The sequence below is a fragment of the Mobula hypostoma genome, chromosome 2 (assembly GCF_963921235.1).
Source record: "Mobula hypostoma chromosome 2, sMobHyp1.1, whole genome shotgun sequence".
NCBI lineage: Eukaryota > Metazoa > Chordata > Chondrichthyes > Myliobatiformes > Myliobatidae > Mobula > Mobula hypostoma.
Genome location: NC_086098.1, coordinates 222,804,022 through 222,829,562, shown reverse-complemented (window position 1 = coordinate 222,829,562; position 25,541 = coordinate 222,804,022). Strand labels below are relative to the sequence as shown.

General features: G+C 43.0%; 1 protein-coding gene across 1 annotated transcript in view; it reads left to right on the top strand.

Moving 5' to 3' along the window:
• The window catches only part of LOC134336900 (synaptonemal complex protein 2-like), a 293,594-nt gene that overhangs the window by 257,184 nt on the left and 10,869 nt on the right, over positions 1–25,541 (top strand). Inside the window, exons 28-32 of the mRNA XM_063031521.1 lie at positions 309–436; positions 7,002–7,096; positions 10,902–11,001; positions 12,056–12,114; positions 23,489–23,567. Coding sequence (XP_062887591.1) covers positions 309–436; positions 7,002–7,096; positions 10,902–11,001; positions 12,056–12,114; positions 23,489–23,567 — 461 coding nt within the window. The remainder of the gene's footprint in view (positions 1–308; positions 437–7,001; positions 7,097–10,901; positions 11,002–12,055; positions 12,115–23,488; positions 23,568–25,541) is intronic.

The following is a 25,541-nucleotide window of genomic DNA, read 5'->3' as shown; positions in this document are numbered from 1 at the left end:
TGGAAGAGCTGTGACCTGCAAGGGTATAGACCAAGTGGTGGAAGATTGGATTAGTCTAGGTAGATGTGATGAGTTGAATGACTTCATGTGTTAACATTTTCTGTAAAACTAGATGTGTGGAATTTTTTTTATTTTGCATGAGATGATGTAATTAGAGAGCAGCAATCTGACAAAATAAAATCCAATGGATCAATTACTGTCAAACAGAACCTCTATTTCCCAATGCAGGAAACAAACTACAATTTTATCTTCTTTACAGATGAACACCTTTATAATAATCTGTCTAATAATTTTTATTTCTTATCCAGATCCAGAGCTTTTGTCCACTAGCAATAGAGGATCTTCCATCAAACAAATGGACCACTGGGGTCAGAGTGAACCAAACATGGGAGTCATTTGTCAACAGTTTAGAAAAGAACTCGAAGTTAAATTCCAGGTAACATTTCATACAGTTTTTCAGAGGATGTTTTGATTAAATTGAAATAATTCATGTCAAGTAATAATTGCATTGATAAAGCTTAAAATGGCAGATCTGTTAACAATTTAGGCCTCAGGGTTTATTTGTGAAATTTAACTGAAGAGTGGAAATTATCACCCTTTTAACGCTGGGCTGATAGTACCAGGAATTTGTTCATATGGGATCAAAATACAGTTCACTTCTCCTCTGCCCTTTCCCCCTCTGCCCCTCCACCCCCTTCCCCCCCGTACACAAGTAAAATTATAGAGGAAATCAGGAAGGCAAATTGGGTGTATGAAGAAGAATTTGGCAAACAAAATCAAGGAAAATGCTAAAGTGTTCTATGAATAACTGAACTACATAATTGAAGGGAAAAAGAGTGGAAAGAAAAATGACTTGAATGAAAATACGTGTAAAGTTCTGAGAGAATGCTTTACAGGTAGGTTGTGCCAGCACTGAGATTAGTGCCGAGAAGATTTAGGAGAATGTTGTTAAGCAATGTTCCATCTAAGGTGTGTGCGCATTACTAGTACACAAAGGAATTTAAACTGTGTACAAAAGGAGGTCGCCCTTTACCTTTTTGGCATGTTAAATATGTTTCATCAGGCAGTCCCAAAAGCCATTGGCACGGAACAGTAGTTTTATGCCATCGAAGTCAATCCTATGGCCATTGCGAATGCAATATTCTGCTACTGCTGATTTCTCCAGGTAACCCAAACAGATACACCTCCTGTGCATCTTGATGCTGTGCCACGCCAATTGCTTTTGGGACTACCTGGTGAAGGAAGCCATTGAAATAAGTAAAAACTGGAATTCAATTGTAAACTAGGTGGGACATCAGAAACTTGATGGGATAAGGATTAACCAATCAGGAGGGACACGCAAAGGCAGGGTATAAATACCACCGGACTAGACGTGCTTAGGCATCATCCCTGATGAAGATGGCAGAATTTGTCATTAAAACATCTGTTAAAATTGATATCTGTACCTGGCTGAAAGCCCGAGAAGATTTATTCGTCATATACATCGGGAAGACAGTAGATCCTTTTTCAAACTGAGAAATTGTTTAAGTGAGTGTCATTTGGATATGCTGATGAGAATTCAAAGCTATCTGTTGGAAGGAAGATTTATTAGTCTTGACAGAATTTACGAAGAATGGGTAAATGCCAAAGACAGGAAGGAGAAAACTGACTAAGCAACCTAAATATAGGAGGGGAGGAGAAGATGGCGGTGCGACGCAGCGCACGCAGCCGCTCCAAAATGTTATCGGTATTTGTTATGTAGATACCGTGCACAATCCTGATTTGATGGAGACAGACGTGAGAAGCACAGAGGAACATCTGGAGAAACTTTTGAAATGCCTGCTTCGCTGCTGCTGCTACTGTGCGATCGAGAATCTCTGGAGGGGAAGGTCCCAAATCCTCAGCTTTGCCTATTGCCGGGGCCGGGGTCGAAGCACTCGGCAGAGATGGTGCTCAGTGCCGGAGGGCTGGTCGGATGTTCAACGTTTTCAGACGGACTCAAGAGTCGGCTGTGGTCGGGTGCTGCATCGGCAAGTTTGCGGCGCTGAAGGTTCATGGCAGGGGAAGTTTTTCTTCCTTCTACCGTCTGCGTAAGATGATGGGACTTTTGAGAGACTTTGATACTTTTTTACTGTGCCCATGGTCTGTTCTTTATCAAATTACGGTATTGCTTTGCACTGTTGTAACTATATGTTATAATTATGTGGTTTTTGTCAGTTTTTCAGTCTTGGTTTGTCTTGTGTTTCTGTGATATCATACTGGAGGAACATTGTATCATTTAATGCATGCATTACTAAATGACAATAAAAGAGGACTGTGTGTCCTCATAATCTAATCTAATCTAAATATGTTCATCATCTGGTTCGACTTTGTCTCTTATGTAATTAAGCAACAAATTCCATATTGTATGCAATGATTTCCAAATAAAATACCTATCTGGATATTTTGTGAACTAGCTTTGTAATTTTATAAGTTTTGTTTGACCATTTCAAACAACTCATGTAAAAAGATTGATATTATTATATGCTGTCAGATAGTATATGAGAAATAAGACTTATTGATATGTATTATTTTATTTCTTTTAAACAATAAAAAACAAACTAGATTTGATAGTTTATTATCCTTAGAATAGCTTCAGGTATACTTCCACTTAAAAATTTAGTGTGCACGTGTTGTTGTCATTGAGCAAAAAAATTGCACAGTACAAGACTTTTGTGCACACATTGTTGCCACTGGGTGAAAAGTTGCACAGCATAAAATTTTTGTGCACACTGGTCATTACAAATTAGAGAAAATGTTGTTAGGATTCGTGAATTATAGCTATGAGCAGACACTGCCAAGGTGGTGGCTATTTTCCTTGGAACAATGGAGACTGAAAGTAGATTTTAATGAGTTGTATGGAATTATGAATGATCTAAACAGAAGGGACCTATTTCCCAAGACATTGAGATCAATAACTAGAAGGCATTGATTGAAATTATTTATGAATGAATTGAGGGAAGTTAACAATTTTCATTCAGCAAGTTATGGGGGTCTGGAATTTTCTGCCTGGAAGGGGAGGAGGCAGAGATCTTCAACAAATTAAACAGTATATTGATGAGCACTTGAAAAGCTATAATGTGCAGGGCTATTGACTAAGGGTAGTAATCTGAAGACTACTTTTGTCTATTACAGGCACAATGCTGTGATGGTATTCTGTGCTGTAAATTTCTATAATTCTAACCCCAATCTTTTTATCCATTGTTCTTTAGAAAGGTGCATTTAAAACCACAGTCTTCGATGATTTGGCCAGAGGGTTTTCTTTCTTAGCAATTTGGTTGGTCCTTGCGCCCATTTCTTCTACCCCCCTGTCATGCTGAAAATCCAGGAGTATTGCCAAAGTATCTACGTAGATAGATCTCTTGGAGCCGGGAACACAGACATTAAATGCACCAGTAAAACCCAACATCCCAGAGCCCTGAACTGCCCAATCTTCCACACAGTACCCAATAATTTGATCATTCAAACTACCACAAAATAGCATAGATTTAGGTTATTAGCAGGGGAGTGGGCTCTTCATGGGAATGTCAGGTTTTCCATGCAAGGGAAAGTGTATTAAGTAGATTATTAGACAATAGAAAATAGGTGCAGGAGTAGGCCATTCGGCCCCTCGAGCCAGCACCGCCATTCACTGTGATCATGGCTGATCATCCACAATCAGTATCCAGTTCCTGCCTTATCCCCATAACCTTTGATTCCGCTATCTTTAAAAGCTCTATCCATCTCTTTCTTGAAAGCATCCAGAGACTTGGCCTCCACAGCCTTCTGGGACAGAGCATTCCATATATCCACCACTCTCTGGGTGAAAAAGTTTTTCCTCAACTCCGTTCTAAATGGCCTACCCCTTATTCTTAAACTGTGGCCTCTGGTTCTGGACTCACCCATCAGTGGGAACATGCTTTCTGCCTCCAGCGTGTCCAATCCCTTAATAATCTTGTATGTTTCAATAAGATCCCTTTCAGCCTTCTAAATTCCAGAGTATACAAGCCCAGTCGCTCCAATCTTTCAACATATGACAGTCCCGCCATCCCGGGAATTAACCTTGTGAACCTACGCTGCACTCCCTCAATAGCAAGAATGTCCTTCCTCAAATTTGGAGACCAAAACTGCACACTGTATTCCAGGTGTGGTCTCACCAGGGCCCTGTACAGCTGCAGAAGGACCTCTTTGCTCTTATACTCAATTCCCCTTGTTATGAAGGCCAGCATGCCATTAGCTTTCTTCACTGCCTGCTGTACTTGCATGCTTGCTTTCAGTGACTGATGTACAAGAACACCTAGATCGCGTTGTGCTTCTCCTTTTCCTAACTTGAATCCATTTAGATAATAATCTGCCTTCCCATTCTTACCACCAAAGTGGATAACCTCACATTTATCCACATTAAACTGCATCTGCCATGCATCTGCCCACTCACCCAGCCTGTCCAAGTCACCCTGCATTCTCATAACATCCTCCTCATATTTCACACTGCCACCCAGCTTTGTGTCATCGGCAAATTTGCTAATGTTACTTTTAATTCCCTCATCTAAATCATTAATATATATCGTAAACAGCTGCGGTCCCAGCACTGAACCCTGCGATACCCCACTGGTCACCGCCTGCCATTCCGAAAGGGACCCGTTAATCGCTACTCTTTGTTTTCTGTCAGCCAGCCAATTTTCAATCCATGTCAGTACTCTGCCCCCAATACCATGTGCCCTAATTTTACCCACTAATCTCCTGTGAGGGACTTTATCAAAGGCTTTCTGAAAGTCCAGGTACACTACATCCATTGGCTCTCCCTTGTCCATTTTCATAGTTACATCCTCAAATTCCAGAAGATTAGTCAAGCACGATTTTCCCTTCGTAAATCCATGCTGACTTGGACCGATCCTGTTACTGCTATCCAGATGTGTCGTAATTTCATCTTTTATAATTGACTCCAGCATCTTTCCCACCACCGATGTCAGGCTAACCGGTCTGTAATTCCCTGTTTTCTCTCTTCCTCCCTTCTTGAAGAGAGGGACAATATTAGCCACCCTCCAATCCACAGGAACTGATCCTGAATCTATAGAACATTGGAAAATGATTACCAATGCGTCCACGATTTCTAAAGCCACCTCCAGCACCCTGGGATGCAGACCGTCAGGTCCCGGGGACTTAGCAGCCTTCAGACCCCCACAGCCTATCCAACACCATTTCCTGCCTAATATAAATTTCCTTCAATTCATCCATTACCCTAGGTCCTTTGACCACTACTACATCTGGGAGATTGTTTGTGTCTTCCCTAGTGAAGACAGATCTGTTCAACTCGTCTGCCATTTCCTTGTTCCCCATGATAAATTCACCCGCTCCTGTCTTCAAGGGCCCAATTTTGGTCTTAACTATTTTTTTTTCCTTTTCACATACCTAAAGAAGCTTTTACTATCTTCCTTTATATTCTCAGCTAGTTTACCTTCGTACCTCATTTTTTCTCTGCGTATTGCCTTTTTGGTTACCTTCTGTTGCTCTTTAAAAGTTTCCCAATCTTCCAGCTTCCCACTCATCTTTGCTATGTTATACTTCTTCTCTTTTATTTTTATGCTGTCCATTACATCCCTTTCAGCCACGGCCTCCCCTTACTCCCCTTAGGATCTTTCTTCCTCTTTACAATGAACTGATCCTGCACTTTCCGCATTATTCCCAGAAACACTTGCCATTGCTGTTCCACTGTCATCCCTGCTAGGGTATTGTTCCATTGAACTTTGGCCAGCTCCTCCCTCATAGCATCATAGTTCCCTTTGTTCAACTGTAATACTGACATTTCCGAGCTTCCCTTCTCCCTCTCAAATTGTCTACCCCCTTGTATTGTCATTGGAGTAATGGATTCCTTATTCTGTATTGTGAATGTGATTTGTGTGCTATAAAATTTTAATTTGTACTTTGAAATTTAGCAATTAGAAAGAGTAGTTTTGAAAATATGGAGACATAATTCGTGAACAAAATAGGAAGCCTTTCACTATTTTACATGACAGTTCTTTCTATATAACTTGGAAATGGATTACCATTCCTTGATTGTCTAAATCCTGAACCTCTGTAATCAACAGTACTGTTGGAGTACCTGTTGGCTGATTGAATATCAAAGGTTAATAGTTGTTTAATATCAAGATTGAGCTCAATGTTGTACCATGTCAAAAAAATCTCCTCCTGCATCCATCCAGAATTCCAAAACAACCACTTCTCCATCAGCAGAACTTCAGTCATATTCAGATTTTGTTAAATATCTACACCTTCCATTATTAATAATACCAACTGTTGTTTCAGGAATATTGTTAACATAATGTTACCATAATGTTTCTATTATGTTCAAATTATAGCTGAGCAGGTAGGAGGTACAGAAGCCTGAAGGCACATACTCAGTGATTCAGGAACAGCTTCTTCCCCTCTGCCATTCGATTCCAAAATGTACATTGAACCCTTGGACACTACCTCACTTTTTAAAAAATTATATAGTATTTCTTTTTGCACGATTTTTAATCTATTCAATATACATATACTGTATAAAGTATACTGAATGAGATTGACTTATTTATTTATTATTATTATTTTCTTCTATTTTATGTATTGCATTGAACTGCTGCTGCTAAGTTAACAAATTTTGTGTCACATGCCAGTGCTAATAAACCTGATTCTGATTCTGAATTTATTGGATGAGAAGAGTATATTGAAATAAGATAGGATTTTTTAAAAATTACCTTTTCACTGTGTACTCGTCCAGTTCCCAAACCTGTAAATTCTTTCTTTTTGCAACAGGCATTCCCAACCTGGGATCTATGAACCCCTCAGTTAGGGGGTTATGGCATAAAAAATTTGGGAACTCCTGATTTACAGCCTCTTTAAATTTATGAAGATTGTAGATGCTGGACATGGGCAAGACTTCAATGTTAAATATAAACTTTTCAATTTTGCTAGATTTATAACCATCAAGATTTGAAATGGTGACATAATATTTATTCTCTTTTTAGAGGCACTCTCAAAGGATTGACAGTTTGACTAAGTTTTCTCTGAAGTCTCTTCAACAAAGGATGTCATCGACAAATGTTCAAATTCACAGTTACAGGTTTGTACTGTGATATCTAATATCCTCAGTATAAAGCAAGACAAATCAGAATTTTTAGATTGCTGTTGGAATTATCTTGTAACATATGAGCTCCATCAAATATGTGGAATCTTTGTAGTTTATTCTCTTTTTTTGCCAATTAGCTGCCATTATTATGATCATCTATCTTTTTTGAATTCGTATTTTCTTCACCTTGAGTTGCATCCTCCCCTGCCCTCAAAAATGCTTTTTCTGAATAAGAAAGTTCTGAATAAGTACTGTTAGCTAGAAATGGATTTGGTGCTGAAATTCAGTTTCTACTAAAAACTAGTTCCCTGGTCCTGACAACATGATTTGCAACCCTTATCTTGAGTTTGTACATCCTCTCTAAAGTGTGGTTCCCAAAAATGTATTCAATCTATGGTCCAGCTAGTGCACAATACAATGCCAGAATATGATCTTGTTGTTGAATGACTAACTTCAAATCAGACAGCCAGATTGGTGAGGACAATAGTAGACTTCGGGAAGACTTAGAAAGAGGAGCACAGCAAGCCAGGCAGCATCTATGGAGGGGACTAAACAGTCAACATTTCAGGCTAAGACCCTTTGTCAAGACTGGAAAGGAAGGAGAAAGAAGCCGAAATAAGGTGAGGGGAGGGGAAAGGAGTACAAGCTGGCAGGTGATAGGTGAAATCTGATGAGGAGGGTAGTTGGGTAGGGGAGGGGGAATGAAGTAAGGTTGGAGGTGATAGGTGGAAGAGGTAAAGGACTGAAGAAGAAGGAATCTGATAGGAGAGGAGACTGAACTGTGGAAGAAAAGAGGAGGGACACAGGAGAGCAAAGTGATAGGCAGGTAGGGATAAGAGGGGAATCAGAATGGGGAATGGAAAGTGAGAGGAGAGAGGGAAGCAATTACCAGAAGTTTGAGAGTCCTGCAAATCGGACAAGTGCCTCACCTGACCCTGCACCTCTTCCCTCACAACTATTCAGGGCACCAAACAGTCTTTCCAAGTTAAGTGACACTTCACCTGTGAGTCTGTCGAAGTCATCTACTGTATCCAGTACTTCCTGTGTGGCCTTTATATGGGTCAGACCTGATGTAGATTGAGGGACCATTTTGTCAAGCACCTTTGCTCCATTCACCATCCATTTCAATTCAAGTTCCCATTATCATTCCAACATGTTGGTCCATGGCCTCCTTTATCGAGTATAGACAATGTTGGTTTTGAGAAACTGTTTCCTTTGGAAGTTTCAAGAAGTAGGGGACATATTTTGAAGATTGGTGAAAGAAGGTGAATCGGAATACATTATTAGCAAAGTAGGTACAAGTTGCACTGCGCTACTGAGATATTGGAGATAGATTGAATCTAATGTAGCATTAAAAATGGAGCTGGATAAGTCTTAAAGTAAATCAGGAGGCTGAGATTGTCTTTGTATCTGCAGTCTTCTAAAAAGTGAGCTGGCTGCTATTTCAAGACCTTGCAACGTAGTCAACGTGACCATCACATCGAGCTTTTATCATCCAGCCAGCTAACCACAAATGCATAAGTTGGAAGCAGGCAGAAGTTCTCAGAAAGTACTTTGTATTTGGCCTTACCAAGGATAAAGATGTTGCCAAATTTAAAGAGGGAACAACTGAATCACTGACAGTTTGAACATTGATAAAAATGATATACTTTAAAGGCTGGATTTACTTCCAGTGGATAATTTGCCAGGTCCAGCTCATTGTGGAGATATTTTTTTTCTTAGATTAAGATGGTGCCTGAGTACTGTAAAACTGCAACTATGTTCAAGGGGTGATTGATAAGTTCGTGGCCTTAAGGTAGCAGGAGTCAACTTTAGAAAACCTAGCACATTTATTTTTCAACATAGTCCCCTCCTACATGTACACACTAGTCCAGTGGTCGTGGAGCATACGGATCCCTTCTTTGTAGAAGTGGTCCACAGCAGGGGTGATTGATAAGTTTACGGCCTAAGGTAGAGGGAGATGCGTTATTAACTTAAAACTTTCTGCATTATCACTCAGAATTGAACTGCATGTGCATGTGACGAGAGCGTCTTGGACCTCCAGGTGGTCCACAGCAGGGATGATTAATAAGTTCGTGGCCTGAGGTAGAAGGAGATGAGTTATACAGCTCTCATTATATGCACGTGCAGTTCAACGCTTTGTGTGAAAATGCAGAAAATTTGAAGTTAATAACTCATCTCCTTCTACCCTAGGCCACGAACTTATCAATCACCCCTGCTGTGAACCACTTTCTGGAAGTCCAAGATGCCGACTTCTACAAAGAAGGAATCCGTATGCTTCGCAACTGCTGGACTAAGTGTGTAAATGTAGGAAAAATAAATGTGCTAAGTTTTCTAAAATTGACTCGTTCTACCTTAGGCCACGAACTGATCAATCACCCATAAATAATTTGTTGCCTGGTTAGATTAACCTTGATGTTTGGGGAAAATGGTAGAATAGTACTCTAAAACAAATTAATTGTCACAGACAAATTATTAGTCATTTGGATGAGCGAGGATTAATAAAGAAAGTCAGCATGGATTTGATAGTTTTTAAATGTTTCAAAATTTAGAGGCTGTTAAGAACCATTAAAATCGCTACAAATGAAAAACTTATTAACTATTAAAAACAAAGTTAGCTAAAACGCCTAAAACAAGTAAATAATAAAAATAAACAAAAGTGAAATGATTTAGAGGAGTAATACTTACCCTATTGCCTCCTAATACAAGCCCCTGAAAACTACATTTAAATGCATTAGGGGATTTATGTGGCGAATATTTTTAAACATAGAGAATGGTATGTGCTTGGAATCCTACTCCATGCAGTTCCAGGAAAGTACTGAAAGTACGTATGATAACAATGTTTAAGCAGCATTTAGACTGGCACATGAAAAGGCATGGAGTTGATGGATATGGCCCACGTTGCACAGGCAAGAGTGCAGTTTAAATTGACGTTGTGGTTGGCACAGGTATGGGCTGAAAGGCCTGTTTCTTGTGCTGTACTGTTTTAATGTTCTAACTCGAGTCCTCCAGTCCTGACAACATTCTTGTGAATCTTTTCTATACCCTCATGAGCTTCATCACATTGGAGCAATACTTAGGCATATACTTAGTTGTAAGTACAGAGAGAGTAGAGCAGGGAGCTAAACACACAGCTCATACTGATTATGGTCTCTCGGTTAGGAAGTTGAACATACTTATTACAGAATGATATACAAAGGCCCAGGTCTGATAATAAGTTCTGAGGCATTGATAATGATGAACAACAAGCTGTAGTCAAATGAACAATAGCTTGACATAAGTGTTCTGGTTGTCCAGCTGGTCCTGAGCAGAGGGCCGGGCCAGTAGATAATGTCTGCTGTTGACCTTTTGAGGCAATAGGTGAAATAAAGTACATTCTGCTGGTTGCTGAGGCAGGAATGAATTTGAGCCATAACTGATTTCTTGAAGCACTTTATTATTGGTAATGGTACAGTAGTGCTACTGGACCATTGGTGTTAGGGCTCCTTTATTGCTTCACTAGAGATCCTGCTGCTACTTAAGGCATATTGCCAGAATATGAGATGATGAAGCCTACCTAGACTGTCACTCCACACATGACAGAGGGTAGTATTTCAGGGTAGATATACGGAACTTGTGACCTCTCAGTCAGATTCGTTGCCAAAAAAAAATGTTCCACATCATATCCATTACATTGCTATTGTGTTTAAATAAGTTGTTCTCAAAATGTATATTTGCAAAGTCACTGAAATCATAAATGTTAACCTGTAATTCACTTTTTATGTAAGATTTTAATATTATACTATCTTGTTCACACAAGGTTACAGAGGCTAAACAAGTTTCAAGCAATTGTCATGCAGGAACTGCAACATTTTGAAAAGGACTGCCTATCTCTAAAGTGCATGGAAAAGGAGCTATCAGTATGTTCAATAAAAGTGTCTTTAATGGCAAATCGTAATTGTAACCACTTTAAATGTCTTTCTTTCTGCATTCTGTCCATTTTTTATGATAGTAGTAGCCTGAAATATATCATAAAGTGTAATTTGGTCTGTATGCAAATTATGATGTCTACCCTGAGGAAGAGGCCAACAAGTTCAGACACCATAAATGGAGATAATTGCCCCATTGCAAACTCCACTTGCATGCTACTCATGTTGGCAAAAGGTCAGTAGTGTTCAACATGTATTAATGAGCTCACAAGTATTCAAAAATAACAGTTTTTAAAGTATTGAAGTTACTAATAATGTTTTTAAAAGTTAAACTACTTAAATATACAAATAAAACAATTAAAATTTTGTTGATTTTAATCAAATAAAGTCTGTTTGCGGTTCTGTGAGCAGCTATTTCATCCAATTTATTTCAATAGAGTTGCCATATTTGTATCAGGTTAACCTGGTGAAGATTCTGGCAACATTACAGGAAGCTCTGCTGAGCTAACTTTGAAAATTCCGACAAGTGTCTTGCCCAGTTAATCAGCCTGTAATTGTCATAATAAATTAGCTGACTTAGGAATTTGATACACTCAGCAACTGCACCCTCTTGGTTTCCATCTTGGTGAGATCATTGTATTTCTGAAATATGAACTTGTCAACAAAAATAAGCATTCTATAAAAGCATTCATATTACAAGCAACTGTAAGAGTACTCGTTTCTTTGAGGTCAGAGAAGCAGCAAAGCCATTGACCTCTTTCAACCTTTCAATGAACCAAACTCCCATAACAGCTGTCTCCATTGTAGAATTGAGATGACTCAAAATTCTCAATGTGAGTATTGCTTTCATGCACTATGTAATGGCTTTAGATAATTCTGATTACAGGAGTGCTGTATTTTTGTGGCAATTGCAATATTTTATATCCATTAAACCAAATGAGGGAAATATAACTGCAAACATGGAAGAGAAGTAAAATTACTGAGCTCATATCTTCCACATGTTTATTCCATATCCGAAACATTTAAATATTTTTATTTCTTGTAGAATTTCTGGAAACAACGCTCAGAAGCTTTCAATGAACTGAAAGAAAATCAAGAGGAAAGGTCAGTGTTAATAGTATTGGATATTAGGCACATTATTAAATACAAATAATAATTTTAAACTGATTCATTAAATTTTGCTTTGAATCAGTGCGTTCCATTTACACTATTTTAAATGTTTTTAAATTCCAATGAATTTTAGTGAGAAACAGAAATATTGATGGCATTCTGAATTAGTGAAAATATGGATTTAAAATAAGATATATATTCAGTGGCTACTTTATTAAGTACACCTGCTTGTTAATGTAAATAGCTAATCAGCCAATCATGTGGCAGCAACTCAATGTATTAAAACATGTAGGCATGGTCAAGCAGTTTCTTTGTTGTTCAGATCAAACATCAGAATACGGAACAATGTAATCTAACTGACTTTGACCGTAGAATGATTGTTGGTGCCAGACCAATTGGTTTGAGTATCTCAGAAACTGCTGATTTTATGTGATTTTCATGCGTAACAGTATGTATTTTTTTTAGAGAATGGTGTGATGAACAAGAATCTAGTGAGCCGCAGTTCTGTGGGCAAAAAATGTCTTGTTAATGACAGAAGTCAGAGGAGAATGGCCAAAATGGTTAATGATGTTTGGAAGGCGACAGTAACTCAACTAACTACGCATTGCAACAATGGTGTGCAGAAGAGCATCTCTGAACACCCAACACATTGAACCTGTGGGTTACAACAGCAAAAGATCAATTCAATACTTTCCATATTGTCTGCTTCTATCCTTGTCCTTGACTATGCTAAAGGGCAAGGAGTTGTCTCTATCTCTGAATTTCTAGCCCACTGAGAGGTCTGTCACCTGACCAGCTTCATTGCCTAGTACTAGATCTAGTATGGCTTGTCCTCTAGTTGGCCTGTCTACATACTGTCAGGAATCCTTCGTGGACACGCCCAACAAATTCAGTTCCGTCTAAGTATTTTGCACTAAGGAGGTGCCAACGAATATTAAGAAATTTAAAGTTACTCATGACAACAATCTTATTACTGTTGCACCTTCCAAAATCTGCCTCCTGATCTGCTCATCAGTGTCCCTGTTGACATGGGGGTGGGTTGGGTAATATTTCTGTTTCTGACTTCCATTCACACTTACTCAGAAGACAATCGCTCTATGACATCCTCCCTTTCTGCAGCCATGATATTATCCCTGCTTAGCAATGTCACCCTCACTCCCCCACTTTATTTTACCTTCCTCCCTATCCTTTTTGAAACATCTAAACCCCAGAACATAAAGCAACTAATCTAGCCAAATATCTGTAAAGGCCACTACATCACAATTCCACATACTGATCCATCTTATAAGTTCATCACCCTTGTTCTTAATACATCACTCATTAAAGTAAATACATTTCAATCCATCCAACAGACTGCATTTATGCCCTATTCACTGCCTCTCCTCACCTCAGTTTCTCATATTGCATCTACCTTTACACCAACTGCTCCATCAGTTGACCTAACATTGTGGTTTCCATCCTCCCGCTAGCCTAGTTTAAACTCCAACAGCTCTAGCAAACCTGCCTGCAAAGATATTGATGCTTCTCGAGTTCTTGCTTTCGGGGTTCTGTTTTGCAGCCACTGCACCATGGCCTCTTCTCCCTTTCTCCCAGTGTCATTGGTGCCAGTATGAACCACGACCACTCGAGTAACCCATCCCTTTTGTTCAGGTCAAACCTACCATTGAAACGATTCCAGTGTTCTATCGATCCGAATCCCTGCCCCTGCACCAATTCTTCAGCCACACGCATGTTTGCCATATCTTCCTATTCTTACCTCACTGCCACCTAGTATAGACAGTAATCTAGAGTTGTTACCCTTGAGGTGCTACTTTTAGCTTCCTTCCTAACTCCCTATATTTATACTTCAGGCTCTCATCCCTTTTCCTCACTATGGTGTTGGTACAAATATGACTTCTAGCTGCTCCATTAAGAATGTTGTGGATTCTGAGATGTCTCTGACCCTGGTACTGAGGAGGCAGCATGTGGCTTTCCTGAGTAGGTCATCACTCCAATTGTATCCAAAGTGGTATTTTTGTTATTGGGAGGAACAGCCACACGGGAACACTGGACTAGCTGCCTATTCCCTTTCCTCTCCTGATGGTCACTTAGCTAATACCTCCTGTAACCTAGGTGTGATTATCTCCCTGTAACTAATATCTGTAAACCCTTCAGTCTCCCAAATGAACTAGAGTTCTTCCACCTCCAGCTCCAGTTCCATAATACACTTGTCACAGGAGTAGACACTGGAAGATTCACTGACTTCCCACATTCTGCAAGAGTAGTATACCACTGCTCTACCATTCCCAGTGCTCTGACTTGGCAATAATAAAGAGACCTTAACAGAACCTCACCTTAGTCTCCAATCACTTCACCTGCTGATTCAAAGTCTCAAGGTCCCAGCCTTACACTGAGCCACTTCTATAATGGCCACTCCACTTGGGCTTACCTTATTTTTATGGACAGCTGCTGTCCAATTAGCTATTTAGCTAATCAAGACTTGTTCTTATAACTTTTTCCCGCTCTCGTTCCTGTAAAATGAATCTCACCATTAACAAGACTTGCTCTTTTAAATCCTTCCTGCTCTTCTTATCACACCTGTAAAGTGAAACCATATTGTTTCAAGAAGCCCTCCTGGATGCACCTAACAAATTCTGTCTGTCTTAAACCTCTTGAACTAATGCGGTATCAGTCTATATTAGGGAAGCTGAAATCACCCAAGATAATCACCCTATTTTCACAACTTTAATCTGTCTGTATATCTGATGGCTACAGGATAGTTTATAGTCTAATCCCATTAGAGTAATTGCACCTTTCCTATTATTTTTGATTTCTACCCATATAGACTCAGTGGATGAGCCCTTCATTATGTTCCCTCTGAGTGCAGCTGTGATATTGTCCCTGATTCATGGCACAACACCTTCTCTCCCCCCCCCCCGCCCCACCGCTTTACCACCACCTCTATCTTTCTCTAAAATATCAAAACCCTGAGATATTTAGCACTTATTCCTGTCCCTCTCTCAACCAAGTGTCTGTTATGGCCACAACATTGCAGTTCCATGTAGTGATCTATGTTCTAAGTTCAATGCCCTCATCCATTATGCTCCAAGCATTAATATGCACATACTTCAACTTGTAGATTCCATGTGTCTATTGCCTTACTCCTGCCTGTTCTTGCTGGTCATGACATCTACAGTATCTACCTCTCAGACCTTTGATTTTCTGACCCGGTGCATTCCCATTTCTCTGCCAAACAAGTTTAAAACACTCCCAAGTAGTTCTAACGAACATTCCAAACAAGACACTGGTTCCTTTTCTGGTTAAAGAGTCACCCATCCCTCGTATACAAGTTGCCTTTGTCCCAGTAGAGGTTCTAATGATCCAAGAATCTGAAACCTCAGGCATGCATTCATCTGTTCTTCTTTCTATTTGTGCCCTCACTAGCACATGGCACCAGGAGTAATCAAGAGATTACTATCTTGGAGGTCCTGCTTTGAGGCACTGCAAGGAACCCTTTTCCCCCTTTCTCCCTATTACATTGGTGTCAATGTGCACCACAATTTCCAACTGCTCATTGTTGATTCATGAGAATGTGCTTCAGCCGCTTTGAGACATCCTCATTGCTGGCTCCTGAGGCAACACATCATCCTGGTATTCCTGTCGTGACCATGGAATCTCCTGTTTGTCTCCCTAACTGTTGATTCTCCTGTCATCTTTTAGCCTGACTTTACTCTTCCTAGCTGAGACTCAGCCAGCCATGGTGCCATTGACATGCTGCTGCTGTACTTTGATAGGTCTTTTTTTTTTTCAAAATATACTTTATTCAAAAATAAATATATACAATAAACCATTCAATAACTTTTCATCCTTTACATACGTTTCCATTATACTCGGTACATATCCGTATTTATAGCCACCCACGTGGCACTCCAGTAGTTCAGTTTAGCATATCATTGTTGAGGGGTATACTCCCCGCCCACCGACCCCTCCCACTCCCACGGGTGGAGAAACCTATACTGTGGTCCTTCCCCACCGGGCCCTTGTGGTGGCTGCACTAAGTTTCAGTGTGTCCCTCAGCACGTACTCCTGCAGCCGAGAATGTGCCAGTCGGCAGCATTCTCCCACGGACATCTCCATGTGCTGGTAGATCATCAAGTTTCGGGCCGACCAAAGAGCGTCTTTCACCGAGTTGATGATCTGCCAGCAGCACCGGATGTTGGTCTCCGTGTGCGTCCCCAGGAACAGCCCGTAGATCAGAGAGTCCTCTGTTACGCAGCTGCTGGGGATAAAACGTGACACTAGCCCGTCCATCCTCCTCCACACCCTCTTTGCGAACTGGCAGTGTGCAAAGAGGTGGGTCACAGACTCCTCCTCACTGCAGTCCTCCCGTGGGCAGTGGGGTGCGGAGACGACGTTCCGGGCGTACAGGAGGGCTCTGACTGGGAGGGCCCCTCTCACCGCCAGCCAGGCGAGGTCTTGGTGCCTGTTGGTTAGATCTGGCGATGAGGCATTTTGCCAGATGAACTGGACAGTCTGCTCAGGGAACCACCCCACTGTGTCCATCACGTCCTTCTCCTGCAGTGCCTGCAAGACACTACGTGCCAACCACTGCCTGATGTCCCTGTGGTCAAATGCGTTCTCCTGGAAGAACTTTGCTACGTAGGACAGGTATGCCGGCAACGACCAGCTGACTGGGGCGTTGCGCGGGAGTGGGGCCAGACCCATCCTTCGTAGCCAGGGCGACAAGTAGAACCTGGGCACATAGTGGTACTTGGTGCCCACATACCTGGGCTCTACACACAACCTGATGCAGCCACATACGAAGCTGGCCATCAGGGTGAGGGCGACACTGGGGACGTTCTTGCCCCCGTTGTCCAGGGACTTGTGCATGAGGGTCCGTCTCACCCGCTGCATCTTGGATCCCCAGACGAATCTGAAGACAGCCCGGGTGATTTCCGAGCTGTAGGAGCGGGGGACGGGCCAGACCTGCGCCAAGTACAGCAGCCCTGAGAGCACCTCACACCTGATGACCAGGTTCTTGCCCATTATCGACAGGGAGCGCCCTCCCCACAGTCCCAGTTTCTGTTTCACCTTGGCAGTCCGCTCCTGCCAGTTCTTGTTGCACGCCTCAGCCCCTCCGAACCAGATCCCCAACACCTTCACGTGGTCAGACTTGATGGTGAAGGGGACGCTGGATCGGTCGGGCCAGTTGCCGAAGAGCATGGCTTCGCTCTTCGTGCGGTTGACCCTGGCCCCCGACGCTAGCTCGAACTGTTCGCAGGTGCCAATCAACCTGCGAACTGACCTCGGATCAGAGCAGAAGACGGTGACGTCGTCCATGTACAGGGAGGTTTTCACTTGGGTCCCTCCACTGCCTGGCAGCATCACCCCTCTTGTGCCCTCATCCCTCCTGATGGCTTCCGCAAAGGGTTCTATGCAGCAGACAAACAAGACGGGAGAGGGGACAGCCCTGCCTGACTCCAGCCCTGATGGGGAAGCTGTCTGTTTCCCACCCGTTGACCTGGACTGCACTACGGATGTCTGTGTAGAGCAGTCTGATCCAATTCCGGATTCCCTCCCCAAATCCCATTTTGGAGAGCACGTCCGCCATGTATGTGTGCGATATCCTGTTGAAGGCTTTCTCCTGGTCCAAGCTGACCAGGCAGGCGTCCACCCCCCTGTCCTCATGTAGGCGATGGTGTCCCTCAGCAGCGCGAGGCTGTCTGAGATCTTCCTGCCCGGTACAGCACAGGTTTGGTCCGGGTGGATCACCTGTCCCAGAGCAGACTTGACCCTGTTGGCGATAGCCTTGGACAGGATCTTGTAATCCACATTCAGGAGAAAGATGGGCCTCCAATTTCTAATGTCCTCCCTTTCCCCCTTCTGCTTGTAGATGAAGGTGATGATGCCCTTCTTCATGGACTCTGACATGCTGCCGGCCAGAAGCATAGCATTATACACTTCCAGCAGGTCTGGGCCCATCCAGTTCCACAGAGCCGAGTACAACTCAGCCGGTAAGCCGTCGCTTCCGGGAGTCTTACCCGACCCAAAGGAACGGATGGAGCCTGTCAGCTCATCCAGGGTCAGTGGCTGATCCAGACTCTCCCGCTTGCCGTCGTCTAAGACCTGCGTGATAGACGACAGGAAGTTGCGGGAGGCTGTGGATTCTGTGGCCTTTTCGTCGTACAGACCGGCATAGAAGGACTTGCAGAACCTCAGTATGTCTGCCTGCGAGGATGCGACTGAGCCGTCCTCTTCCTTAAGGTTCTGGATCACAGAGCTCCCCCTGTGCACCTTTTGGAAGAAGAAGCGTGAGCACGTCTCGTCCTGCTCCACGGTTTGGACCCTTGATCGGAAGATGATCTTGGAGGATTCAGCGGCGAGGTGCTGGGCTTGCCGGCCCTTCACCTCTCGCAATTCCTCCCTGACATCCACCCCCTTCGACTGCAGAAGGAGAAGTTGCTGCAACTCTGTCTGGAGTTTACGCAGTTCTCTCTGCTCCTGCCTTGCCTTCTGGATACCCTTGCGGATGAAGAACCTCTAAATGTTCTCCTTGGTGGCTTCCCACCAGTGAACCGGGGAATCAAAGAAGGCTTTCATGGTTCTCCAACCGGTGTACTCCCTCTCTAGTTCCTCGATGTTCTCTGGGGTCAGCAGCTTTACGTTCAGCTTCCAAGTCTCCCTGCCTGCCTTCTGGTCCTCCCGTAAGCGACAGGTGGCTCTCAGAAGGCAGTGGTCAGAGAAGAACACTAGCGTGACGTCGGTGGACCTGACCGTGAGGGACTCAGACAAGAAGAAGAAGTCGATCCGGGAGCGGGCTGAGCCATCCGATCGTGTCCAGGTGGCTTACAGCTGTGCTCCACCTGTGGGGGTGCCAAAGGCGTCGCGCAGCTTGGCTGTCTTTACTATTTCCCTCAGGAGTCTAGAGGTACTGTCCAGCCCGCCGGGTCCTCCAGCCGCATCAATGGTGCAGTTGAAGTCTCCGGCCAGAACGACCGGCTGGGACGTCACCAGCAGCTGTGGGAGCTGCTCGAAGACGGCCAGCGCTCGCTCCGCACGGGGGAGGCGTACACGTTGATCAGCCGGAGCGGAGTGCCCCGGTATTTGACGTCTGCTACCAGGAGGCGCCCCGCAACCACCTCTTTAACTTGGGTGATTGAGAAGTTGCCTCCCCGCAGCAGAATCCCCAGGCCAGAAGCGCGACAATCGTTGCCCCCCCGACCACACAGGTAAACCTTTTTTCCACCACCGTGACCACCTCCGGTAGTTCCAGAGGTGTGGTAGTCCACACTCCTGGAGGAAGTTCACGTCGGTCTTTACAGTGTCCAGGTACTGGAGCGTGCTGACGCATCGCCCAGTACTCTTCAAACTTCGCACATTCAAGCACGCCAACTTAAGGTCTGCCATCATTGTAAGTCTTTTATTTTGGCTGCTCTCAGTCCTCACCCTTGCCATCCTGAGCCTTCATTCCCACCGCCTTTGTGAAGTTTTCCACCTCCTGTGGGCTCAGGTACTGCTGGTAGTACTCCTCCGTGTGTGGCCGTTCTGGTTCTGGGCCCGGGGGGTTGTTGGCTTCCTGGGCTGCTTCCCCTTCCGGCTGCTGGGTGCCAGCCGTGGCTCTGCTCCCGGATTCCCGGAGCTCTGTGTGTCTGCTGCTCTCCGCCTCCTGTACATGGGGGGTGGCCAGCAGACTTTCTCCCTCCTCTCTCCTCCTCTCCACCTGTTCTGCCAGCCGCTTCTTCCGCTGGGGCTGCTGGCCTCCCCCAACTCCTTCCTCCTCTGAAGAGGACAGGGTACCAGAGGCTGTGTGGTTCCCTGCCCTTTCCTTGCGTTGCTCCGCCTTCTGTCGCTTGGCCGCCGCCTTTTGGGTCTTTTTGCGTTTTACGACCTTCCATTCAGTTTCCACCTCAGCTCTCGTCTCCTCCATGGACTCCTGCTCGTCGATTGCCTGGCCCTGGAGGGTCTGCAGTGGGGTGGCAGGTCTTGGGGTGCTTGCACCTTCCTCCCTGGTCTCATCGTCTGTCCTGTCGGGTGCCTCGTCTGCAGCGCTGGCGGGTACGTCCGAAACTGCCTGGGCCCTTTCAGGGCCAGCACCTCCCCTGGTCGCCTGTGCGTAGGTGCCCCCACGCCTCGGGCAGGCTCTGTACAGGTGGCCAGCCTGTCCGCAAAGGTTGCAGGACTTGGCCTGCGTGCAGTCTTTGGTCAGGTGGCCTTCGGTTTTACAGTTCTTGCACATCACCACCCTGCACTGGGCTGCGATGTGCCCTGCCTTGCCGCAGTTTCGGCACACCCTGGGTTGCCCCGCGTACACCGTGTACCCTCGGTTCCCTCCGATGGCGAAGACGGAGGGGGGGTGGATGACGCCGCCGTTGGAATCCAACCTCAGCTTCACCTTGACCTGCCGTTTGCTGGTCCAGATTCCCAGTCCATCCTTCACGTCCGCTGGTGTTCCTACGCTCTCCACATACCGAGCGAGGAATGTAAGGACATCTACCACTGGCGCGTGCAGGTTGAACATGTGCACCGTGATTGTCCGTTCCTGTTGCGTAGCCGTTGAAAAGAGGGCCTGTGCTTTCAGCAGCGACAGCGGCGCCTCTGTCCCCTTCAGCTGAAGCTGCTGGTACAGCTTCTGCCACCCTGCAGCCTGCCGGAAAGTGACATCGAAGAAACCTGCGAAGTCCTAGACGCAATAGATGTCATTGGGCGTAAATCCGCAGCATTCCATCAAGACCTTCCAGATGAAGGTCTCTCGGGTGAAGCCGGTGCCCCCGTTCCGGTCTCGCACTGTCAGCCTGACAGTGTTCTTGATACCCGGGCCTCGAGCCGATGCACTGCTCGCTGCTGCCATCTTCTTCCTCACTGCTGTCGTCGCTGGTATGGGGTGTTAGATTGGAGGCCAATCAGCATTAGGATCCACCCCTGCGTCAGCGCGAACTCTTCTCCTCCGCCTTCTGGTCTGATAAGAACAGATACTACACTTGATCTTAGCCGGTCATTACCCTCCCCCAGCAGGGTATATGCAAGGAGAATAAACACTGGCTCAAATCTATAGAACAGAAAATCACAGTCTATGTATGGCATAGGCCTTTAATATTAAAGTGAGAAAAAATTTATCACTGACGAATCTACAGAATTCTGTACCAGAGAGCTGTCGAGGCTCACGTGTTGCTTTCATTCAAAAGGGAGCTCAATAAGTTGCAGGATATTAAAAGAATTCAAAAGAAATTTAAATGGGGCAGGAAGATGGTGTTTGAGATAATCTAGTAACTATGGGCAGGCTTGAATGGCTAAATAGGCCATTCATTCTCAGATTATTTTCTTATTCAATTACAATGTTGTAGCTGAAAGATCTTTGCTCACAATGTGATGTGTCCCTTTAGGAGCTAACTGTGAAAGTTGAGCTACATACTGGAAAACTATGATTCTTCAACACTATCAGTTTTAGCAGAGCATTATAACAGTGACCCATATTCAAATTTTTTTCTACTGAAGTTGTGGTTCTTTGTACAATTTTCATTGATGGTAGGATAAGGGTGACACTGATGGTTTATGTCAAAAATAAATCATGAAGCAATTTCAAGCATATGTGTTCAACATTGAAGCAACAATGGGAATAATTATGAATTTATTTTAAGAGTGTGGTGATGTATTTTTGTGAATACTTTAGTAAAAGAAAAGTCAAGGAGGAAGTTATGTATTAGGAAAATTAGTGGGGTGTTAAATTATGCAGAGAAGAATATAGCGGATATTCTTAAGTCATATTTTGCTAAAGTATTCACCTGCGAAGATGTTAGCAATATGCCAGTAAATGTAGAGGAAAAATAAGATTGCTTTAAGTGACTTAGAGATCTTAGAAAGTGAAGTCCTGCCTCAGCTGAAAAGGCTGAAAGTTAATAAATCTCCAGTCCAGACAACATATATACAAGGGTGTGAAGAGGTCTGTGATTATATATACAAATCCCTAACATGTATTTTCAAATGCCATTGAAAACTGGTGAAATCCCTAAGGACTGGAAATGGGCTGATGTTGCCCCGGTATATAAGAAGGGTGACCATACTGACCAGTAAACTTAACATGTATAACAGGCAAGATAACGGAAACAATAATAAAGTATGGGATGGAAAAGCAGCTGATAAGAACAAGAGTGTTAACAGAAATCCAGCATGGGCTCAGAAAGGGGGAAATCATGTTTTACTAATCTGCTGGAGTTCTATGAAGAGGCAATTAAAATCTATGATGACAATAATTTGATATAATTAAATGATTATATGGTTGATATAATTTACTTGGACTTTCAGAAGGCTTTTGACAAGGTAACCTACAAGAGGTTAATAATCAAATTATAGGAGGCGGGAATTCAAGGTAAAGTGAATGGGTGCAGAAATGGCTCAAAAACAGAAAACAATGAGTTATGGTGAGAGGATCATTTTTACACCTAGAAGATGTTAAAAGTGGGGTTTCACATGGATTGGTTTTGAGGCTGCTGCTGTTTTAAATTTACATTAATCATTTAGATAAGCATATAACAAACTAGTAAAATTGGCCAATGACACAAATTTAGGGGAACAGGCTGATAACATTCAGGCAGTAGCATCAATACAGTTAGATATAAACAAAATCCAGATGTGGGCAGATAAATGGCGGTAATTTAATGGAAGTAAAAGTAATTACATATAGGAGTAGAGGTACTAGATATGTATACAGTGGGGTAGGGGTTGAGTTAGAAAGTGCACTGTATGAGAAGGATTTGGGTGTCCTCGTAGATTCGTCACTATCAACATTTAGACAATGTAAAGAAATGATTAGGAAGGCTATATAATGCGTGAAGTGGAGCTTAAGTCAAACGACATTCTCCTTAAACTCTATAATGTGCTTGTGATGCCACACCTTGAGAACTGTGTAAAATTTTGGTCTCCATATTGTGTGAGGGATGTGTAGGCACTGGAGAGAGTCCAGAGAAGGACAACTAGACTCATTCCAGGTCTGCAGGGTATGAGCTATGAAGAAATACTGAAAGAATTAAATATTTTGAGCCCTAGGGGACCTGGAATGAGAGGAGACATGATAGAAATGTTCAAAATTTTTAAGGGTAAAAGTAACGTGGATGCCAGCTGCTACTTCAGAATTGATCCATCAGCAAGGATACAGGGCCATAGGTGGAAGATGGTTAAGTGAGATTTCAGACTAACATCAGGAAGCATTTCTTTACACAGCGAGTTGTGGACACATGGAACAAACTACCTAGTTATATAGTTGAGAGTAGTACCTGAGACTTTCAAATCTAAATTCAATAGTTACTTCAACATGGGATGTGAGTAAGAATTTGGCAAGCTTTTTTGGGCTGTATGGTCTGTTGTCAAAAACTTTCTAATATTCTAATTATTTTAGAATTCAACATCTGAGGTCATCTCTTGAAAATAATGTATGCCACAGTATGGAAATTGAAGAGAAGATATTCAGTACTGAGGTTGGTACATGCTTGACATTTTTAATTAAGGTAGCAGTAATTGGTAATTACAAACCCCATTTCCAGAGAAGTTGGGATATTTTCCAAAATGCAATAAAAACAAAAATCTGTGATATGTTAATTCACATGATCCTTTATTTAACTGACAAAAGTACAAAGAAAAGATTTTCAATAGTTTTACTGACCAACTTAATTGTATTTTGTAAACATACACAAGTTTAGAATTTGATGGCTGCAACACACTCAACAGAAGTTGGGACAGAGGCATGTTTACCATTGTATTACATCACCTTTCCTTTTAATAACACTTTTTAATCGTTTTGGAACTGAGGATACTAATTGTAGTAGATTTGCAATTGGACATTTTGTCCATTTTTGCTTGATATAAGACTTCAGCTGCTCAACAGTCCGTAGTCTCTGTTGTCTGATTCTCCTCTTCATGATGTGCCATACATTTTCAATAGAAGATAGATCTGGGCTGGCAGCAGGCCAGTCAAGCACACGCACTCTGTGTCTATAAAGCCACGCTGTTGTAGCCTGTGCAGAATATCTGGCATTGTCCTGCTGAAATAAACATGGACGTCCCGGGAAGAGACGTCGCCTTAATGGCAACATATGTCTCTCTAAAATCTTAATATACGCCTCAGAGTCAATGGTACCTTCACATACATGCAACTCACCCATGCCATGGGCACTGATGCACCCCTATACCATCACAGATGCTGGCTTTTGCACCTTTCACTGGTAAAAGTCTGGATGGTCGTTTTCATCTTTGGCACGGAGAACTCGACGCCCATTTTTTCTGAAAACTAGCTGAAATGTGGACTCATCTGACCACAGCACATGGTTCCACAGTCTTTCGGTCCATCTGAAATCAGCTGGGGCCCAGAGAACTCGCCGGCGTTTCTGCATAGAGTTGATGTATGGCTTCCTCCTTGCGTAATACAGTTTCAAGTTGCATTTCTGGATGCAGCGACGGACTGTGTTGAGTGACAATGGTTTTCCGAAGTACTCCTGCACCCAGGTGGCTATAATTGTCACAGTAGCATGACGGTTTCTTACGCAGTGCCGCCTGAGGGCTCGAAGATCACGCGCATTTAACAGTGGTTTCCGACCTTGCCCTTTACGCACTAAGATGTCTCTGAATTCTCTGAATCTTTTCACAATATTATGTACTGTAGATGTTGAAAGACCTAAATTCTCTGCAATCTTGCTTTGAGAAATGTTCCTTTTGAACTGACTAACAATTCTCTTACGAATTTTGGCACAAAGGGGTGAGCCACGACCCATCCTTGCTTGCAAAGACTGAGCCTTTGATGGACGCTACTTTTATACCCAGTCATGATACCTCACCTGCTACCAATTAGCCTGCTTAATATGGAGTCTTCCAAACCGGTGTTACTTGAATATTCTGTGCACTTTTCAAACTTTTCAATATTTTAACTCTGTCCCAACTTTTGTTGAGTGTGTTACAGCCATCAAATTCTAAATTTGTGTATATTTACAAAATACAATTAAGTTGGTCGGTAAAACTATTGAAAATCTTTTCTTTGTACTTTTGTCAGTCAAATAAAGGTTCACGTGAATTAACATATCACAGATTTTTGTTTTTATTGCATTTTGGAAAATATCCCAACTTTTCTGGAAATGGGGTTTGTAGATGAAAGTTTACACTTCTTGCTCAGGGGGAGTTTTTCCTTTTAACTTTGTTCATTTGGCTATATCATGGGAGACTTGAACATCAAGATCTTTCAGTTCTAGTGAGCTTAATTTAGAGGTATTAATTTATAACAGCTGATTGGCTATTGTAAAAATCCTTTCCTATCTTGTATCTGCCTAATTATTGGTCATGGTGTTTAACAGTTTGGACTATAACACCTTTTATTCTCTCTCGGTGTGGTTAGGGTCTAAGCACAAGTCAGGACCCAGTGTGAATCTTTTTACTTTGCAATCAGATGCTATAGCTTTCATTGG